General features: G+C 39.4%; 1 protein-coding gene and 1 long non-coding RNA gene across 3 annotated transcripts; one reads left to right on the top strand and one right to left on the bottom strand.

Moving 5' to 3' along the window:
- Positions 1-41: 41 nt before the first annotated feature.
- gsna (gelsolin a) lies at positions 42-18,318 on the bottom strand. Of its 2 annotated transcripts, XM_081613136.1 has the most exons (17): positions 18,122-18,318; positions 12,748-12,948; positions 10,619-10,773; positions 10,289-10,450; positions 10,014-10,163; positions 9,847-9,936; positions 8,909-9,041; positions 8,531-8,835; positions 7,590-7,723; positions 7,238-7,328; positions 7,059-7,085; positions 3,998-4,168; positions 2,136-2,313; positions 1,577-1,698; positions 1,375-1,452; positions 1,229-1,289; positions 42-601 (listed from the first exon to the last, which is right to left on the bottom strand). In XM_081613136.1, exons 2-17 carry the CDS (start codon positions 12,941-12,943, stop codon positions 432-434), a joined length of 2,223 nt encoding a protein of 740 aa, XP_081469262.1. In that variant the 5' UTR covers positions 12,944-12,948; positions 18,122-18,318; the 3' UTR covers positions 42-431. The 2 variants fall into 2 exon arrangements, with proteins under 2 accessions (XP_081469262.1, XP_081469263.1); XM_081613137.1 differs by lacking the exon at positions 7,059-7,085 and having other exon boundaries at positions 18,122-18,316.
- Positions 12,948-19,033, top strand: LOC145553980 (uncharacterized). Its single transcript, XR_014090040.1, has 2 exons — positions 12,948-13,044; positions 15,318-19,033. It is a non-coding gene; the product is annotated as an uncharacterized LOC145553980 (long non-coding RNA).
- The last annotated feature ends 484 nt before the right edge of the window (positions 19,034-19,517 follow it).

Genomic DNA, 19,517 nt, shown 5'->3' with positions numbered 1-19,517 from the left:
ACATGTTTGTGAGCTGGTTTGTGAATGAAAGACGACAGAAATGTGTTGAATTTGGTTTATTTGAAATAAAAGCAGCTGCATTACTTTTTAAATTAGTCTGCTTTCTGGCGATAATTAAAAAATAAATACAGAAATGAAAGAAATCAGCTAACGGGTCCTGTACCTTTAAAACGATAAACTAAATGAGATTAAGGCATCGCTTGTTTTCCTTCTGAGCTGCGGATTCAATATAAAATTAGGACAGTCTTCGATAAAAGTGCAAAACAAAATGTCTCCTGCTTGTTCTAATACAAACGAAGGCACTGATGTGGCACTAATGGCAGAAAAACTAGCTAAAAAACTAAAGTGAGCTGGAAGCTAAGAAACAAAGCCATTCCTGGCGTTCGTTGCATGATGCTTGAAGAGGAAGAGTGACGATGGTGGTGATTCGCTCACAGAGCCAGTTCTGCCATGGCCCGCTCCAGCGGGTCGCTGGTCCAGTAGTCGTGGTCCCAGCCCAGGAACCAGCCGGTGAACGTGGGCGGCTCGAAGCCCTGCTTGATCTTGACGATGGGGGTCCGGGCGTCTCTGTTGGCCGGGTCGGTCTCGATGTAGCGCAGCGCTGAGGGAGCAGGAAGCCATCTTTACTGTTTTCATCAGGGTCGTAACTGAATGTTCTTAAAGGGCCAGTTCAGCCAGAATATACTGATAAAACCAATTAAACTGGTAAAATATCAGCATTCAGTAAGTGTTTCTTTAAATTAAATAATATTAAACATCCTTTCAATCAAAATGACAGATTTTGTGGTGCTAATTTAGGAATAAATGTGGCTTTTTAATAATCTCCATATCGATCACGGACTATAGCCTGAGGCTGAGGCAGCTGTCACTTTTGTTTTGGCCAATTTTGAGAAAAAAAATTGCAGTAAATATCAGAAAAATTTTGATTTTGTGGGAATTTTGCAGATTAGTGAAAAACTGGAGGGACTTATTGATGTAATTTGGAGAGGGCCACATAAAAAGCTGCAGCGGGCCAGATTTGGCCCCTTTTTAAAACCAATATTAAGAAATTATTGACTTAAACAAGTTCACGTTTCTTGCTGAAAAGGTACTTGAAAGCTAGTTTTTTCTTATTTCAAGAGTGATCTGCACTAGAAACTGGACTAAATAGTTGGTAAGATTTCGTGTTTTTACAGTGAACTCTTTAGTTTCTGTCTGTAAGGTGTGAATATTTTCTGTTTATTCTCACCAGACGCCATGGCTTCAGTTTTTTCTTCCTCCTGAGCTTCATTCCCGATCCAAACAAACAGCTGAAGTGAAAAAGTTTTGGTTCAGGTTATATTGTCGTCCTTAATAGCACAGAACTGATAGCAGACAGGAAGTTGTGATGTTTACCTGCTCCCAGGTGTCGAGGATCATGACGTCATCAGTGGCGAGGTCATCCTGGGTCATCTCCCCGGGAACCTCCTCGATCTGTGAGGGGGAACGGTTGTTATGTAAACATTTTGGGTTAACCGAAGCTAGAATCTCGTCTTAATTTGTTCTCTTTCTCTGGACATTGTCAGGAATTTTAAAATTTTGTTTTGGAAAAACGTACGATGAAGTTCCCGGTTTTATTGGAGCAGGCGAAGAGTCGCGGCGGGTGAGCGTCCATCTTGTCCTTGAGTCTGGTGGAGGTGCGGTACTCCGCCTTCCCGCCCAGCGCGGCCCAGAACTGATCTGGAGAAATAACACGCCGTCACTTTAAGAACCCTTTGTCTTCCAGTAAACCACATTTACTGTAGCTAATGACCGCCTTACACTGCAAAAACACAAAAGCTTAACAAGTATTTTGGTAAGACAAAACTTCCTCCTGTGACTTACCAGTAACTTTTCAGCATGAAACAGGAGCTTGATTTAAGTGAATAATTCCTTCCTATTGATGAAAAAGTTCTAGTTGCAGTGGTAGAATATGTCACCTATAAAATAGGAATTATTCGTGGTATAAGTGAAATAATCTGTCTATATTTAATCAGTATTAGGGAATTATTTACTTAAAACAAGCCCCTTTATCTTGCTACTTCTAAGTTAGTTTTGTCTTATTTCACTAAGATATTTTCACTAGAGACTAGACGATGATTTCTTGGTAAGGTTTTGTGTTTTTACAGTGTGCTCACCAGTTTCTCCTCCCTCTGAAAGCTCGTCGGACGCCGACACTCCCAGGATGCCGCACAGCTGCTGAGCTCCCTGCTTCTCCGTGTCGCTGGCGCCCACTCCCACCCACAGGGAGGCGCCGTCGGGGCTCACAAGAACGAAAGCGTCATTGGAGTTCAGGTTGGAGGCCACGGCGTCGAGCTGCAGGAACACAGAGAGGCTGAAGGCTAAAGGGCTGAAAAAACACAATCTATTTTTGTTTTAGTTTCTAATGCTAAACTAACAGGTAGCTTTTCAGGAAAATATAGGTGCTTGTTTTAAAGGTGACCTATTATGATTCCTTGAACAGGAAGGACACGTCTACCAGAAAAATGTTCATTACAATTTTTTACACATATAATTCTTAGATAATCAGAGTTTAGTCGAATTAGTTCTGCTTATTTTGAGCTGTTTTCGGGCATCTTGTCACTTTAAATCCAAATAATTTGCTGCTATTCTCAACGTTTACACTCACACGTAAAAATGACTGCAAACAAATGTGTAGTTACACAATTGTGTAATTGAAAAGCAGAAGTGGAGCCTCCTGCGCGACAACAAGAATGCAGGTTCCTGTATGGTAAGTCAACAGCAAAACACTTGTCTTTTCCAGCAGCCATTGTGGTTAAAACTAGTTGACCAAACTTGTTGGAGCTCAGCTTGGGTTGCTGGGTGACGGGTGGAACTCTGCTGGGGTTGCTAGGTGGCAGCTGAGTTCCCTCGGTTGTGTTTTTAACAATCAGGAAGTTTTTGAAACTGCTAATTTTCCAGACGCCAAAAAACATGAAACAACCAGCAGAGTGATTGTTTTTAAAGGTTTAGACCGATTTTAGAAGCAGTAACAACCCAAAGGGTTTATTAAAAATGTGCAAAATGTGAATTTTGCATAATAGGTCCGCTTTAAGTCAGTAAATCCTTAATATTAATGAATAAGTACTAGATATAATTTAAATAATCTGACTGTGGAATTAGAACTTTTTATTAATATTAAGGAACTATTGGCTTAAATCAAGCTCCTATTGCTGAAAAGTTACTTGTAAGTTAGTTTTCTTATTTAAAGTGTAATAAGATACATCAGTGGAACATGAGTCAGACGCATATCTGAGATTATATCACCACAAACTGTTTGTCATTGTTTGCTTACATATATATTTGCGCTCACATCAGTTTCACTGCAGAATTAGATAGATGGAACTAAAACATTGCCACAGAAATGCTCTTTTTAGAGCAAAGCAATGAAAAGTGAGAGAGTTAAAACACCCAGATACTCCCACAGCGGTTCCTTAATATTGATTTAAAAGTTTTAATTTGACTGGAACATTATTTAAATTATAACAAGACATTTTTGCCATATGAAAAGTGAAATAATCTGCCAGTGAAACTGAGTTTTTAATCACTATTAACATGTTAATTAACTTTTTAACAACATTAATGTTGTTAAAAAGTTACTTGTAAGTTAGTTTTTCCTTATTTCAATTAGATATTTGCAGTAGAAACTGGACTAAAAATACTTCGGTTTTTTTTTGCAGCACATCAATTCGTAGTCAAACAAGAGCAAATGGTGTTCGGGGACTATTTTCAGCAGCGGATTAATACAGATCTAGAAGGTTTATGATGCCAGCAGGACGGCGCCTGAAAATAAACTACAGTGTGTCTGTTAATAACCGAGCAGACCTCTCACTGCGGCGCTGCATGGCGTTTAATCTGCTCTGAGGCGCAGAGGAATCAGCTCTGCTCCGGCTAAGCAGGCGACACTTGTTAAGGCTGGCGCCGGGCCTCTTCACGGGATAAATAGACTCCAAATAGATAAACGAGAAGCAGGCAGAACAACGTGACGATCACCACTCACCTCCACGGCTCTGGTGTGCCCCGCAGAGTTGGAGCGCACCTGGAAGAGCCGGGTCTCTGCTGGAGCCGACTGGCCCCCGTCCCTGGACGTCCCGCCCCTGAAGACCACCATGGGCTGGCCGCCGAACAGGCTCATGAGGTGGGCCGGCTCCTTGCCCTGGACCACCCTCACCTGGCGCACAGACAGCAGCGTTAGACGGGACACTCAGAGCTGTGAGTTATCCACATCAGATGCGCCACAGCGACTCATCAAATGCTGATCAAGATTAACGTCATCAAAACGATCAATTAATACAATCATGTTATAGTCTACACAATCACTACTGAGTGCAAACATATGACTGGAAATGTGAGTTGTCATTAAAACTCTACAAGCAGGTTGAGACTCAATCACTGTTAATCCATGTGCAAACATTTTGATGGAAAGTTTAGAGGAAGGAAAAACTGATTAAATTAATTCAACTGCTTATTGGCACCCTCTAAATGTAGGGTAAGCCATGATAGACCATCTTTAACCAAGCTGGCTGTTCACTAATATACAGACATATTGATGGAAAGTTTAGTGGAAGGAAAAACATCTACAACTTCTGGCTGGACAGACTCCAAATACCCTCTGCACACAAGGTAAGTCGCAGCATACTGCTGCAGAACAAGCTGGCTGTTCACAGTATGAAATATTATGTGTGGAAAGTTTAGTGGAAGGAAAAAGTATATGTAGGCAAGCTACAACTATGGCTTACCCACTCTGAGTTGTTGTTAAAATGCTCAACAAGCAGGCTAAAACTCAAGGATCATCACTAAAGAAGCTGGCTGGTAACCATAGTGCAAGTATATAAATGTAAAGTTGAGTGGAAGGAAAACGAGTTTTTAAAAAATGTACAACTCCTGACTGGACAGCCATTGACAACGTTCACATGGAGGGTAAGCCACAAAAACCAAATTTCTAGTAAAGCAAACTATCCAAACATTCATCTCAAGTTTTAAAAAAGAACTTCTTCCTTCCACTAAACTTTTCATGACTATGTATCATGTGAACAGCCAGCTTATTTAGTGACTTAGCCTTCTTGTAGAGTGTTCTATTGACAACTCACAGTTGAATCTTGCCTACAAACATATTTCTACCACACTTTTTCCTTCCACTCAACTTTCAATCAACATGCTTTCACAGTGAGCTGACAGCTAATTTAGGAATTGTTTATTGTGACTTCCTCTATCAATCTGCAAGCCATGATGTCACATTTTTATGTTAAAATTCCCTTTTAGATTTTTTAGGTCCCATTTAATTTTTTTTTTAACTATGAGCAGAAAATCATCGAAATTAAAAGAATTCAATGTTTTAAATACGTTCTGTAATAAATTGTTCTGTGCTGCAGTTTTTATAATGAACACCAGATGGCAGCAGAGAGTTAAACTGTCATCTTTATTTTTAGCTGTGACGCGGCGCCGTCAGTCAAGAATCCAGATCATGCTAATCCCGAACGTGCGAGAGCAGAGCCAGGAGAGAGAAATATTTACAGACGAGCTTCGGATCAGATCAGCAGACGTGATGAACGTTTGAAACATGACGTTTGACACGTTCATCACGTCTGCAGCGCAGTTTGACCAAATATCCGTAAAGCTTTGCAACGGCTGGTGATGTCACTTCCTGTTGGATAAATCACCGTAGTCCGCAGGGAACGGAGCGAACAGGTAGGAGAGGAAAGCAGGAAACGGTCTAGTTCATGTACAAGTCTAGAATATTTATTATTTATGTGGTTTAAAAAGAAAGTACACCCTGCATAAGAACAGCTGATTGATTGATTGAGAAAGTAAATACACCCTTCATCAGGAATAACTCAGTCATTTTCCTCTTCTTCCAGTGTTGCTTTACTGTTTTTGGGACCTGGTACAACTCCCACAACAGTGATCTAATCAGACTGAGGTCCAGCCTTTGACTAGGACATTGGAACTCTGGTTTTTTTCTTGTTTAATCTGTGCGGTTTTTAGATAAACTTCAGCTTCCAGACTGATGGCCTCACATTGGACTGCACAGAAGAGTTCAAGGTCGACCCAGTGACCCCAACGTGCCCACATCACCACACCGCCACCACTGTGCCTACATGATGAGCTGTGAGTAATTTTCTCCATTCAGGGTTTGTTCTTTACAGACAAATATCTCTACTTTCATGGCTAAGACAGCAAATGTTTTAGTTACTTTTTCCCATATTAAGGAAGCAGCAGGGGTGTACTTAGTTTTAAACAGATTTCTCTTGTGATTTTATAAATATTAAAGTCGTATTAAAGTGAATGACTGAAAATGTGCAAAATTAGTTTGTCTTGCTCACTTCAGGTTCAGTTTTAAAACAAATTTAGATCTCGATAGAACAGAAGGAGGGTGTACTTTCTTTTCAAAATGACTGTGGGCTGGGTGCACAAACTTAAATTTTGCAATAAGTTTTATTTAAATTAAAACAATTTGAGCATTGCAATAGAGGAAAGGGGTTAGTTTGGAGATGATGATGTGGCAGAAGGACATTTTTCTACAACGGCATAAAAAGGCAATTGTAGCTAGAAAGGGGAGTAAATTACTGCCAAAAAACTCAGAAATATATAGATTAATCTCAGGAATGAATCTCAGAAAATTGTCTATGTCTAAATGTTCCAAAAGTTAAATTTTTTTATTTTTGAAATTTATGAATCTTTCCTTACATTTTTTGACTTTTGGAGCTTAGAAATTTCCTTTTTTTTTCTAGAACATTTCTGAAATTTATGACAAAATTTCTGAATTTTTTTTCTTGTAACTTTATTTTACTTTTGGAGCTCAGAAATTCCCTTGTTTTTTCTAGAAAATTTCTGAGATTAATATCAAAATTTCAGAACTTTTTGGCAGAAATTTACTCATCCTTTTTATTTCTTTCATCTACAATGGCCCCAGTACGCCATCGCTGTCTGATTCTGCATGAATGGATTGTTTTCTTGCAGCAACATAAACACCAATGTTTTCCATGCGAAGTGAGGTCAGAAGTAAATTCATACAATTAGTTCAACATCAGCGGATGAGAAGCAGGCGGGGAGGGAAATACCTGCGTGGTTATAGGAGCACCAACAACCTGAGGAGGCGGGGCAGAAACCAACGAGCAAAGAGCAGCGGAAGAAAAATAAAAACAGAACGGGGAATGAAAGGATGGAAAGGTCAGGAGGAAACGGAGCCGAGAGTTGTGCTGAGGAAAGAGGAAGTCGCCATGACAACAACGAGTCGCACCTGGACAGGACCGCCGCCGAGCTCGTCGTCCAGCTGGGAGCCGAGGATCGCACAGGCGCCGATTTCATCCTGACTGGAGTCCGACCCCTGCCTGGAAAACAAAACCAAACATTTTGGAAATAGAAAAGTTATGAGGAAGTTTTCAGTCAGACGGTGAAAAGTCACAAAACGTCAGAGGGCTGTATTAATTTAAAGTTTTGTGGAAGGAAAACATATGGTACAAACAGGGATAAACACAACCTTAAGGTTTAAAATCAAAGCCCATTTGGGCGACCACTGTTAGGTTTAATAAACCACGCTGAAGCAGACGCGTTAGACGAAGGAAAGGAGCTGAAGTGCGGCGTCCTCTCACCACATGTAGATGATGTGTCCCTGCCGTCCTCCATGGCGGTAGTTGTACAGGATGATGTAGCTGTCTCCTCCGAAGAACTGTCCATATGCGGACGGATCCACCGCCACCTTGTCGGATCCCTCAATACGCCAGATCTGACAGGGTGACGAATAAATAAATCAGAATTTGTCTTAAATGTCTTAAATATTTCCACCTGAAATATTTTGCTAAACTCACAATAATAAGATCAATAGATCTAATACTGCAGGTTAATGAGTGTTATGTGTTACTGTAAGGCTTTTACATCTGCCACTAATTGAGACGGTTACTTTTAACTCATGAAGTTAGTAGAGAGAATTATGCAGCCCCCTAGTGGACATGGGGGGGATTTTATTTTCTTTTGCGTTAAATTTCAAAAGTACGACAAGCAAAAATAAATAAAATTCTGAGAATAAAGTCATAATATCAAGGCTTTTTCTTGTATTACTTTGATTTTATTCTCATATTATTTTGACTTTATTCTTGAAATTTAATTACTTTATTCTCAAATTATTTCATCCTTATTGCTGTATTTTAACTTTATTCTCATAATTTTACGACTTTATTCTCTCACAGGTTAAGAATATTCTGGTAATATTACTTTATTCTGACATTATTTCAACTTTATTCTTATATGGTTACTCAAAATATTATGACGTTCTTGTAATTTTGACTTTATTCTCATATTATTTTAACTTTAGTCTTGTACGACTTTATTTTCAAACAAGTTTATTGTCATAAAAATAAATAATGTTGTAATATTCGGACTTTATCCTTTTGGTTTATTTTTATTTTTTGTAGTATGGCTCTAATACTCCATCGTACTTTTGCGATTTAACGCAGAAGAAAAGAAGTCCCCCCGATGTCCAGTAGGGGGCTCCGTAGCTAACTGAGAGCTGCTGTGTTGACCAATCCCGTCTCACCTGCTTCTCTCCGCTGCCGTCGTCCACCATGCCGTGCTGCGCCGCCATGGCCGACGACTCGTGCAGGCTGGCGGCGTCGAACTCCACCTTCTCGATCTTGGCGATGCTGTTGGCGATGTAGGCGACGCCCAGACCCTCCGTCTGGTCTTTGTCGCGCCAGTTCTTGAAGAACTGCTTGAAGAGCGGCGTCTCGCCCGACTCCGGCAGGATCTGGACCTCCGTGTGTTTGGGGTAGCCCATCTTCTTGATGAACTCGTCGGCTGCCTTCAGCGCCGCCTTTCGTTCATCCATGTTGGCGTCTTTGCCTGGAGAAAGAATCACTTGAGTTCAGCTTCCACTGCTGGGAGAAGTACTTCCTGTGACGAAGTTTACACCGACCTTTCCAGACGAAGATCTTGCCGTCGGAGCCGTGGTCCAGGATGAAGCAGTCGCCGGACTCCAGGGCGCTCTGAGCGAACGGGTTCTCCGCCGCCACCAGAGTAACGGTCATGCCGCCGCTGGCATTGGAAACCTGGAACATGTGAAACGGGAAGAGTCATGTCCCAGTACCAACCAGTACGACGTAAAAAACCAACCAGAATGAGGACGGATCTGTCCGGAAGTCTACACCAACTCGGACTGAGGAGAAACTGGAGAGTTGGGATTGGACTGGCTGGGATTACAGCTTCCTGTTGCAGTAAACTGAACTCTAGCGCTGAAGCTAAGATTAAGTGGACAACATTATTTTAATGTTGATGTCAATAACGCTAACTTCCTGTAGCGGCTCGTTCTGCTACAGCATTAATGCTAACTTCCAGTAGCAGCAAGCTTTGCTGCTCTGGTTGTGAATCATTTGGGCTAACTGCTAACTTCCTGTTGTGGCTATAGCTTTGCTTAAGCAGCTTTAACAAACTTTTCCTCTGACATGACCAATATTCACTGCGTTTTTCAGGTGACCAATCTTTAGAATCAAATCGACTGGTTTTGAGCTGATGTTTACAACGTGTAAAAGTGACTGACACAGCTGAACTTAACAATTTGGATGGTTGAGCAAATGGTGTGCGATGTTTGTAAAGCAGTTAATAGGCCACCTATAAATCCAGACAATGGGTTTTATTACGTTTACACACATAAACTATAGAAAGTCAAACAAGTGTAAAACCTTCAGAAAGGAGACGTTTGGTTTTGGGTTATTGTTCTCCTCTATGCAGATGACACTCAGTCGTTTGTAACGTTGACGCTATTCGCTAATCCTGAGATCCATTTCAAATGTAATCAGACAAAGTCTAGGTTTGATTCGATCCTCTTATCATCTGCTCACACATTCACACTCTAACCTTGTACAGTTTCGCCCGCTTCCTGTTTGAAGCATCAGCTTTGACGTCATCCGAAGCCCCAGGAGGCAGATCTGGTTTGGGCCCCAGAACCTGTGAGCAGAGGCAGCGGTTTCAGTAAACGACTCTGTTTGTTTGGTCGTTTGCTTCAGTGGGTTTTCCAGTCGGACCTCCGTCATCTTCTCCCTCTCCGCTCCCTCGTCGCAGACGTACACCCGGGCCCTGCCGCTGCGCTCGTTGTCACGGATACCCTTGGCGACCTGCGTAGCCTTGAGCTTCTCGAAGCGGTTGCTCTGGGAGCCACACCACTGGTAGATCTCCTGTGGGATGAGAGGAAGAGCCCAGAGATAAACCAATTAAATTAGCAGAAGCAGCTGGTTTATTTGTTTCTGGTCAGATGATATTTTGTTCCATAGCTAATGAGGATCTTCTCTGTCTGACTCACAGCCCCCAGGTCCAAGATGAAGCAGTCGCCCTGGTTGAAGCTGTCCCAGCTGACTGGCACCTCCGTCGCCCGGACGACACGCCGACCTTTGACCTGGAGCACCCGCTGCACCGTCACCTCATTGGTCACGACGTGTTTGAACCCAGAAGCCACGCCTCCTTTCTGGAAGGTACATTTATATTTATTCATTTAAAACAGGAAACATGAAGAAAAGAGTAACTGAGACAGAGAAACATGTTATAGTTTTCATCTGGAGATATTGTGCATGCACACACCGCTGGAGGGATCAGAACAATCCCGTTAGCTAAATGAAACCTGGAGACGTCCTACCATGTACTTGATTCCAGATTTGAAGTAGCCCAGAAACGTTTTGGACTCGTGTCCCTGCACCTCGCGGTACTGGATGGGTTTCCCCCCGAGGAAGTCGTCCATTTGGACGGTAAAGATGGCCGCCGCGCCGCTCTCATCCTGGCTGCAGAAATCGCCTACATTGGAAAAATAAATACACTTTATCAATATTGTTTGTTCTTAGTCCAAAAGATACAAAGACTTCAAATTTAGCGGTGAAACCTTGAAGACACAAAGCATTTTTTCAGATAAGAAGAAGCCATTTTGTAGTTTTGCAAACCGTGTATTTAAATCTTTGCAGATCTTTTAAATTTCTCCTGGTACATATGTTTTTTGACAAATTATGAAAAAAGCTACTAATAAAATGCTAAAATCTTTCATTTCATATATTTGCACCATATTTCCAGTTGTTTTGGATCTGATTCCAATTTGAACCAAATTTCCGTCCCTGTAGGAACCAGAATAACAACTTCTTGTGGTAAATCTGTTTTTTTTTCTTCTTGTTTTTTGGAAATGTATAACCAAGTACAATTTAAAAACAATTCAGAAAAACACCAAGTTGTTTATTGTCATTTAAAAGTAACTGAATTAAAGGCAAGCATTAGAAATGTCTGCATTGATTTGGTGAGGAGTGCTCAGTTGTAGTTTTTAAAAACAAAAAAATCAAACAGCATTATGAATTTAAAACAAAAATCAATGATAATCTTTTTTATTCCTTTTCTAAGCATTTAGGTACTTTTAAAGCATATAAGCACTTTTAAAACAGATTTATTTCAAGATAAGGAAATTCTTGTAGGTCACAAACTCTAAAACAAAAAGTTATTTTCTTGAAAAGCAGACTTTGCTTGAACAAAAGAATTACATTTTTAACATGTTTACTGCAGCTTATTAGCAGCAAATAACTTTGTTCCTGGAGTCAGACTACAATGATCCAGAGAAAATGCACAAATATTTAAACAGAATTGTTGCTGAGTTTGAATAAAACATCATAAATCGATAAAGCCACCCAGACACAGCTCTCTTAATCATCTACCAACAGTTGGTTCCAATAAGGAATCAATAAAGATAAGCTTACTTCAAATAATGAAATCGTCAGATTAAGATAATATAGTAAAAACAAAATGGCTTCAACCAACATCTGTTATGCAAATTCATGAACTATTCTGCTTCTGGAATAAACAAACCAATACATTTGTTTTTTGTTTTACTGCTAGCATGTTTCTAGGTAGAAAAGGGAACTGGAAGTTTTTACTATTTTACAGTATAATTCTGCTTTTCATGTGTCACTAATTCCTGCACTGTAAAAACACAAAATCTTAAGTATTTTTGTGCAGTTTTTAGTCAAATATCTTAATACATTAGAAATAAGAGGAAACTAACTTAAAAGTAACTTTTCAGTAAGACATAAAAGCTTGTTTTGCATAAATAATGTTTTAATATTGATTTAAAAAAAAAAATTAATATTAAAAAATTTAATTTGTTTAATATAAAAAATGTGCTAAATTTTCATATTATAAATTTTTTTCATAGAAATTTTTTTTCCAGTATTAAAAAAAAATAGTTTGGCAGATTATTTCACTTATAAAATGTGAATAGTTTCTTGTTTTAAATGAAATAATATCTCTTTATTTAATCAAGATTAATGAATTTTTTTGTAAATAATCTCCTGTATGTTGCTGAAAAGTTAATTATAAGTTGTAGTTTTGTTTTATTTTGAGATATTTGGTCAAGAAACTGAATAAAAACGTTTGGTAGGATTTTGTGTTTTTACAGTGTGCTAATAAAAAAGGCGCAGCTGGTGATTCAGTGATTTTACATTTTATCCGTCGTCGTGTTTACTGACGTTTTTGCGAGCAGGAGAGCCGTTCTGCGCAGAAACTGTTGGATATTAAAATGTTTTCAGGAGTTTCAGAGAAACATGCAAAGCAGCGAAACAGTTTATTGAGAATCCAGAGGAACAAAGTCAGAGCCACCACCATCATCATCATCATCACCATCATCATCATCACGCTTTGCAAGTCAAACAGAGTCGCAGCTGCAATGGGAAAACTGACAACGTCTCGATTTTTAAATATAAATACAGAGATATTTATGTTTTCTCTAATCCTCACCCAGCCAGAAGTGGAGGTCGTACTGCAGGTTCCCGGATCGCTGCTTGATGGTGTTGAGGACCAGGTAGGCGTCGCCGGTGTAGAACCCGCCGTACAGGTTCTCTGGAACCGGCACCAGGTCGAAGTTCTCCACCCTCCACACCTGCAGACCCGGGTTCTGTCCGGCCCGCTGGAACTCGGCGTGCTGCGCTGCCATCCTGCCTGCAGAGGGAAACGCCGCGGATGAGCCACAGGCTGCGGCCGCCGCGCCCTTTAAGCGCCGTCGCCACGGTTACGCAGATAAAGATCAGGCCTCTGGTTAGTTATTAACAAGCGTGAGGATGATTCACTGCCAAGAGGAAATCCTTGTGTGGAAACGCTGCATGTGCAGAAAGCTGAAGCAGGAAGAGAGAAACGTAATTTACTGCTGAACACTGTAAAAACACAAAACCCTACCAAGTAATTTAGTCTAATTTTTATGGCACATAATAAGACAAAACTAACAAGTAACTTTTCAGCAGAGCTTGTTTTAAGTTAATAATATTGATGAAAAAGTTCTAGCGCCATTTTTATACTATTTTACGTATAGCATGACTTTTTTACAGGTTAAGTTAAATAATCTGCAGCAGGACTAAGACTTTTTCGTCAATAGAAAGTAATTACCAGCTTAAAACAAGCCTCTATATCTTGCAAAAAATTACTTGTAAGTTAGTTTTTGTCTTATTTAAAGTGTTTCTAAGATATTTGCCATAAAAACTAAACTAAATTACTTGCTAAGGTTTTGTGTTTTTACAGTGTTCTTTGTATTAATTGCCACTTTCAGCCAAAACGTTTCACACCAACCGTCACAATTTGTCTCTTTACAACCACAAAACCACAACAAGGTCACAGATACGGCTGCTTAACAACTTCTGAAATCTGAAAAGTGTGGCTCGCATTTCTAATGAAGAACCAACTGTCACCGCAGTGCCAGAGATGAGTCTTACTGGAGAGAGCCTCACTCTTCAAGTCTCGCGCCGTATTTTGATGCCTGTCATCCGCTAACAGGTTTTCTTCCACCAGCTCTGGCTGAGTGTCAGACAAGCAGAAACATGTCCGCCCTGAACATCTGCGCTCATAAATAGCAAACACTTCATCCTTATCCAGAAGACGCTCCGCGCCCCAGGGACAGATTAGGTTTATCTGAACCAGGTTGTACGGAAGACCATTAGGGACAGTACAAGAAGAAAAATTCTGTCAGTTAAATCTGTGATTTTTCTCTCAGAAATGTGACTGTTTTCTCAGACTGGTCAAATTCCTGTCTTTTCACAGAATTGTAACTTTCTTTCCTCATAATTAAGACTTTGTTCTACGAACTTTGATTTTTTTTTCCTTCAGAATTTGGACTTTAATCTCAGATTTTTTATTTATTTTTGAAAATTTTGACTTTTTCTGAGATTTTTTTAAAACTTTCTTTTGAGAATTCAAATGTTTTCTCAGACTTCTAACTTTAATCTCAGAATTGTAACATTTTTCTCAGAATTTTTATTTTTTTTTCTCTCCTTCCTTATGGTTGCAACCTCAAGTTGAACATTTTGTTTTTAGTTACATTTCAAGAAGCAGTTTGAACAGTAAACGCAACAGATACTGAAAACGATTAATCTGTAGCAAACCAGAACTTGACATCTTTAAAATGTAATTCCCAGCTGTTTTAAACTCAGTTTTTTTTTTAATTTAAGACCTAGCGGAGTTCGTTTTTCCACCGGAATGCAGTTTGAGCCCACAGACATGGCAGGAATCTGATCCCGACCCGACAAAGGGATAAGAGAGAACCGAGACCAGCTTCCCTTTTTGTTTCTTATGTAACAGTGAAGCTCAGAGCTGGGAGGATAAACACTGAAAACTAAAACACATCCTGTTGTTCACAATCAAACTTAGATTTTATTGTATATTATCAGAAACTAAAACAAACTAAATTAAGAAAACGCTCATTTAATGCTTAGCGAGGCGACGGTTTGTCAAACCAGATCACAGGTCTGCAGTGGCTCTTAATAAAAACATGTATAATAACAAATGCAGCTTTTTAGCCACTTTTTAATTGTTTCCCTGCAATATTTGCCTTGAATTTCCACAAGAAATGCCACTAAAAGTTTTCATATGTTTCACAGCAACATTTGCAGAGTTAAATCAGCAAGCGATGGCATAGTTACAACTATTTCAAGTGTTAAAATTACTCCAGCTCTTGTTGAAATAACTGAAAGAGTTAAATTAATATCAGTTCAGTTCGGAAAAGAACCAAATAAACTCGGCACAGTGAAGATTTAACTGCAAAATCTGTGCAAATATCTTAGTGCACTTAAAATGAGACAAAGCTAACTTACAAGTAACTTTTAAGCAAGTTTGTTTTAAGTAAATAATTTCTTAATATTGATGCAAAAGCACTAGTTCCACTGGTAGAATATTTCACTTATAATATGCGAATGCCAGTACTTTTTAACTTTACAAAAGCTCCTATTTCCAGCTGAAAGGTTACTTTTTAGTAATTATCTTTTATTTGATAATATATTTGGAAACTAGATAAAAATACTTTGTGCCATGTTGTGTTTTTGCAGTGTGTTCGCCTGGCGACTCATGAAGATGTTTTTGGGGTAAAAACAGGCTGTTGTCAAACAGAACGGGTCATATGATTGCCGCTCAGCGCCTCTGCAGACTGAACGTGTCCCGGTCCGACCCAGCAGCCCTTCCTGTGCGGACAAGCAGCCGTGCCGCCTCACATACCTCGTCCCCTCCCCCACTGTCCACCAGCCCGTCTCTCTGTTGTCTGACTGGAAACTCAAACTGCGAAGAAACTGGGATTTCATTTGAAGAGAAGCTGCATTTGTATTGTGCTTTGTGATCCGTCTGCTGCTGAAGAAGAACCCAAAGATATAGTTAAGTGGATTTTAAGGCCTTGTCAGCCTGTCTGGGGTTTCCATCCCCCACCCTGGTAAAAATAAGAGCCTTCCTCCGTCAGAGAGGAGGGGGTTTCTCATGACTCATTTTCTCCTTGAATGCCATTCTTCCTCATTCTTTTGTGGATCTCTGATACACCAGATAAAGATCTGTGCATACCAACATCCTCGCTGCTTCCCTCTGGGTTAGGGACAGCCTCCATGTTATGAAGGGATATGGCAGAAATTTTACCAACAACTGACAGCACCACAAAATAAACTTAACCAGGCATTTAAAAAAATTACTAAAACGTTTATTTTTCCCCCCTTAAAAGGCAGCTAGCAGTAGTGAGGGGTGTGGCGTTTTTCCATAAATGAAAATGAGTTTCCCCTGAAGCTGCCGTAGCCGTTAGCTTCAGGGGAAACTATGCTAGCGCTAGTTAACTAGCTAGCTTAGCTAAGACAGTTTTGTACGGTTTATGAGTATTAATTAGCAGTTAAAAGCGACCTTAAAGGGATCTCAAATATTTGTGGAGAGAATGAGAGAAATATCCCTAATGGAAGAGTTAACAAAAAACCAAAACAAGCAAAGAACCAATAAGCTAGCAGGCGCTAATTCTACCAATCCAACCTCCTTTACACCGTTTGCTAATTAGCATTGATAAGTCGCTACTGCAGGCTGATATTGTGTGACTGAATGAAATCATTCATCAGGAAGTTTTTAATTTATCCTATATTGTGGTTTATTTACATGTCTGTATTATCAGGCCTGCTTCAGCTGTTTGAGGACAGGATGCCAAATAAGGGCATCTGGGCTCAACAGCTGAAAGGAAATGTCCCGCATGTCAACAGTAGGAGACACACCCCAGAGTCCAACCCGACACAAAACATGCACTGTGACAGAAAACTGATGATTAGTTCAGGAAAATCTCATATCTGACTTTCAGCTCCTCTTCCTGAGTAGTTCGGTTTTACTGTCAGACACTTTGAGGATGTTGAGGTAAAACTTCCTCAAAACAGTTTGTCTCCATAGAAACCAAATATCAAATATGACTCATGACAGGACCAAGAGTCATTCTACCGTCTTTTTTTTAACTTTTAGTTGCTGTAATGAAGCATTAATGCAAAAACTGTGCATTTTATTTGTTATTAGTTTCTTTTGAAGTCTAAAATATTTAATATTAGTTGAACGTTTTGGGGATTTATAGTTGCCTTTAAAGCAATTGTGTCATAATTGTACTACAGATGCTTAAAGGACATTTATGAAGTACACTAATTATTAATAATTTTGCATTTTTAGTTGCTTTGGTTAACTTGTAACGGTCATAATAAACATTACTCGTCAATTTGTAAGGACAAACCTTGTGTTGTTAGCAAACTAAAGAGAATCTGAGCCTCAAACGTTCAGTAACTTTTAGGTAAACTAGTAAACTAATTGTTATGTTTAGCTGAGAAAATGAGGTCAATAGGCTGAAAAGTGTAATTGATATAAACATTGTAATAACCTTTGCTAACCATGTTATTGTTTGCAATGATGCAATATGAATATAAATTAGCTTGAATTAGTCAACTCTTATCTTCGAGGGAAAACACATTTTGCAATAGGTTTACTAATTAATAAGTAAACATTTTGAGTTCTATAACTCACTAGGTGAACTTTAGAGTTCATAAGTGAGCTCTATAGTAAGGTCTATTAGCTTACTATGAATATAAAAACTAGTGTACCTTTAAATAAATTAGACTGCAAATTATGAGTTTTGTAGATCTGCAGCTTTGTAAGCAGTATGCCAAGTAGTATTATGACTTATTTCAGCTGCCAAAGCTGCATTTGCTTTAGAATATATCAGATTTGCTCTATAAAAAAATCTGTGAACAGGCAATTGTAATAAATTGGAGTCACATTTCACAGAAAACATCTTTTTTCAACTGCAGCTCTGTAAATACAGAAAATCGAATTAGACTTAATTAGTATGACCAGTGATGCAAAAAGTGGGTGGGTACTGAATAGGGGCGCCACCCAAGAGGGGGCGCCAAATTTCTATTTGGGATTTTTTCTTTCTTTCTTTTTGTATTTAACAACTGTTTGTACTTTGAACATATCTAGCTGTACCCATGCAGTAGTGAATACTGAATAAATACAAAATTGCTTGCCATATTTCCCTCATCATGTAAGAACTGAACTGCGTGTCAGTGAGTGAGTGTGCAACCACAGACTTCCAAACTGCAGTTTCAGTCCCATATATGGCGCCTGCTGCGTTGCACAAAGGCAAATAAAAACACTTTTAGTCCGTTTTTAAATCTCCTCTGCAAAAAAATAAAGTCCGATTAAACAAACGCGATCTTTATTCACCGCGCTTCCTACTGACATCAGGCCGTTATTCCAATCGAGGCCATAAACAGGCTGCCGTAAAACCCAGATTATAATTCCGTAATCTGCCCTCCTGTGATTTAAACAGCGAAGAGATGGTTAGAAACGCGGAGGTCACCTGAATGTGGGGTTGATGGACGGACGGATGGGTGGATGAGCGGGTGCTGCCTGGGTGTGAGCGAGCCGATGGGGAGCGCTTCCGAGCTGCAGCCGGGGCGGAGAGGCGTCGAGTCGGCGTGGCAGAGAGCGCTGAGCCGCTGTTTATGCTGCCGGGACGGGACACACCCCGAACAGTCCCCTCCCTGACCCGGCCCGCTGCTGCGGCGTCCGAACACCCAGCGCTGCGCAAAACGAACTGAAAATCACGTATTTTATTCATTTTTACCCTGCTACCCCTAAATAAATACCTTTTAGCAGAGTTGGGTAGTAACTCGTTGCATTTACTGAATTACATTTACTTAAGTAACTTTTTGGAGTGCTGTATTTTTTACTTGAGTAATTGTATGATTTTACGAAATATTGTTGCTCTTATTTGAGGAAAAATTCCTGGATTTTCTACCCACTGAATGAAAAACAAGCTTGTTTTAACCAAACATTCACCATAAACAGACACTAATTATTTTAGTTTATTAGTAATATCAGAAATTGTGGAGTACGCACTATTTAGATCAACATTATACAGGCCAGAAATGGAATCAGAATTAGAATAACTATGAACTTGGAATCCAGAAATACTTAACAGGAACAGTCACTGCTTAGTTTATATCACTTTAACCCAGAAAAGGAATTAGATCAGCCGCTATAGCTTATTTTATCAGAAACTGTACTCACTATTTAGAAATGGAATTAGATACTTAGCAACCCTGAACAGGAGCACTTAGTTTACATACTTTAGAACAACATTAGATTGGTTTTCTTTCCTTTGGTTTGTTAATTTTGTTTGTATTTCCTTTTAATTTGTGTAAAACACTTTGAATTGCCTTGTTGCTGAAAATGTGCTATATAAATAAAATTACCTTAACTTACCTTACACACCTGCAGTTTCTGGAACTGATTTGGAAACATTTTCTTTTGCCTGATTTGGGTTTTTTTTTTGTTACTTATATGAATTGTTGTCATTTTCATCTTTAAAATAACGTTTCCACTTGACGTTATATTTTGGTCCATCTCATGAAGTAATTTTTCAATAATAAATGATTGATCATTTGATCAGTTACTCAGTACTTCAGTAGACGTTTTACTAAATACTTTTGAGTAATTTCTTGGCAGCTACTTTTTACTTTTACTTGAATAAAAGTATGTTGAAGTAGTGCTACAATTTAAGTGAAAGGAAGTGCAAAGTTACATTTTTGCTCCGTAACACATTATTCTTATGGTGAAATTTGGTGGTGGCAGCATCTTCCTGTGGGAAAACCTTTATTCTTCAGGGGCAGAGAAGGTCAGAGGGGATTGGAAGATGGATGGACAGTAAATGTAAAGCAAAAGCTACAATGTCATGTTTCATTTCATAGTGC

The sequence above is a fragment of the Poecilia reticulata genome, chromosome 12 (genome assembly GCF_904066995.2).
Source record: "Poecilia reticulata chromosome 12, P_reticulata-male-v2, whole genome shotgun sequence".
In the NCBI taxonomy this organism is placed as follows: Eukaryota; Metazoa; Chordata; class Actinopteri; order Cyprinodontiformes; family Poeciliidae; genus Poecilia; species Poecilia reticulata.
Note: the sequence above shows the minus strand (reverse complement) of the source record. Positions and strands in the feature narration are given on the sequence as shown.

Excerpts from the sequence above, each read along its gene's own strand:
- gsna (XM_081613136.1), bottom strand. The coding sequence starts at position 12,943 with ATGGCAGCGCAGCACGCCGAGTTCCAGCGGGCCGGACAGAACCCGGGT. Across the intron at positions 9,937-10,013 it reads AGAGGGAGAAGATGACGGAG|GTTCTGGGGCCCAAACCAGA; the intron begins GTCCGACTGGAA and ends CTCTGCTCACAG. Across the intron at positions 7,086-7,237 it reads TCGGCGGCGGTCCTGTCCAG|GTTGTTGGTGCTCCTATAAC; the intron begins GTGCGACTCGTT and ends CCGCCTCCTCAG.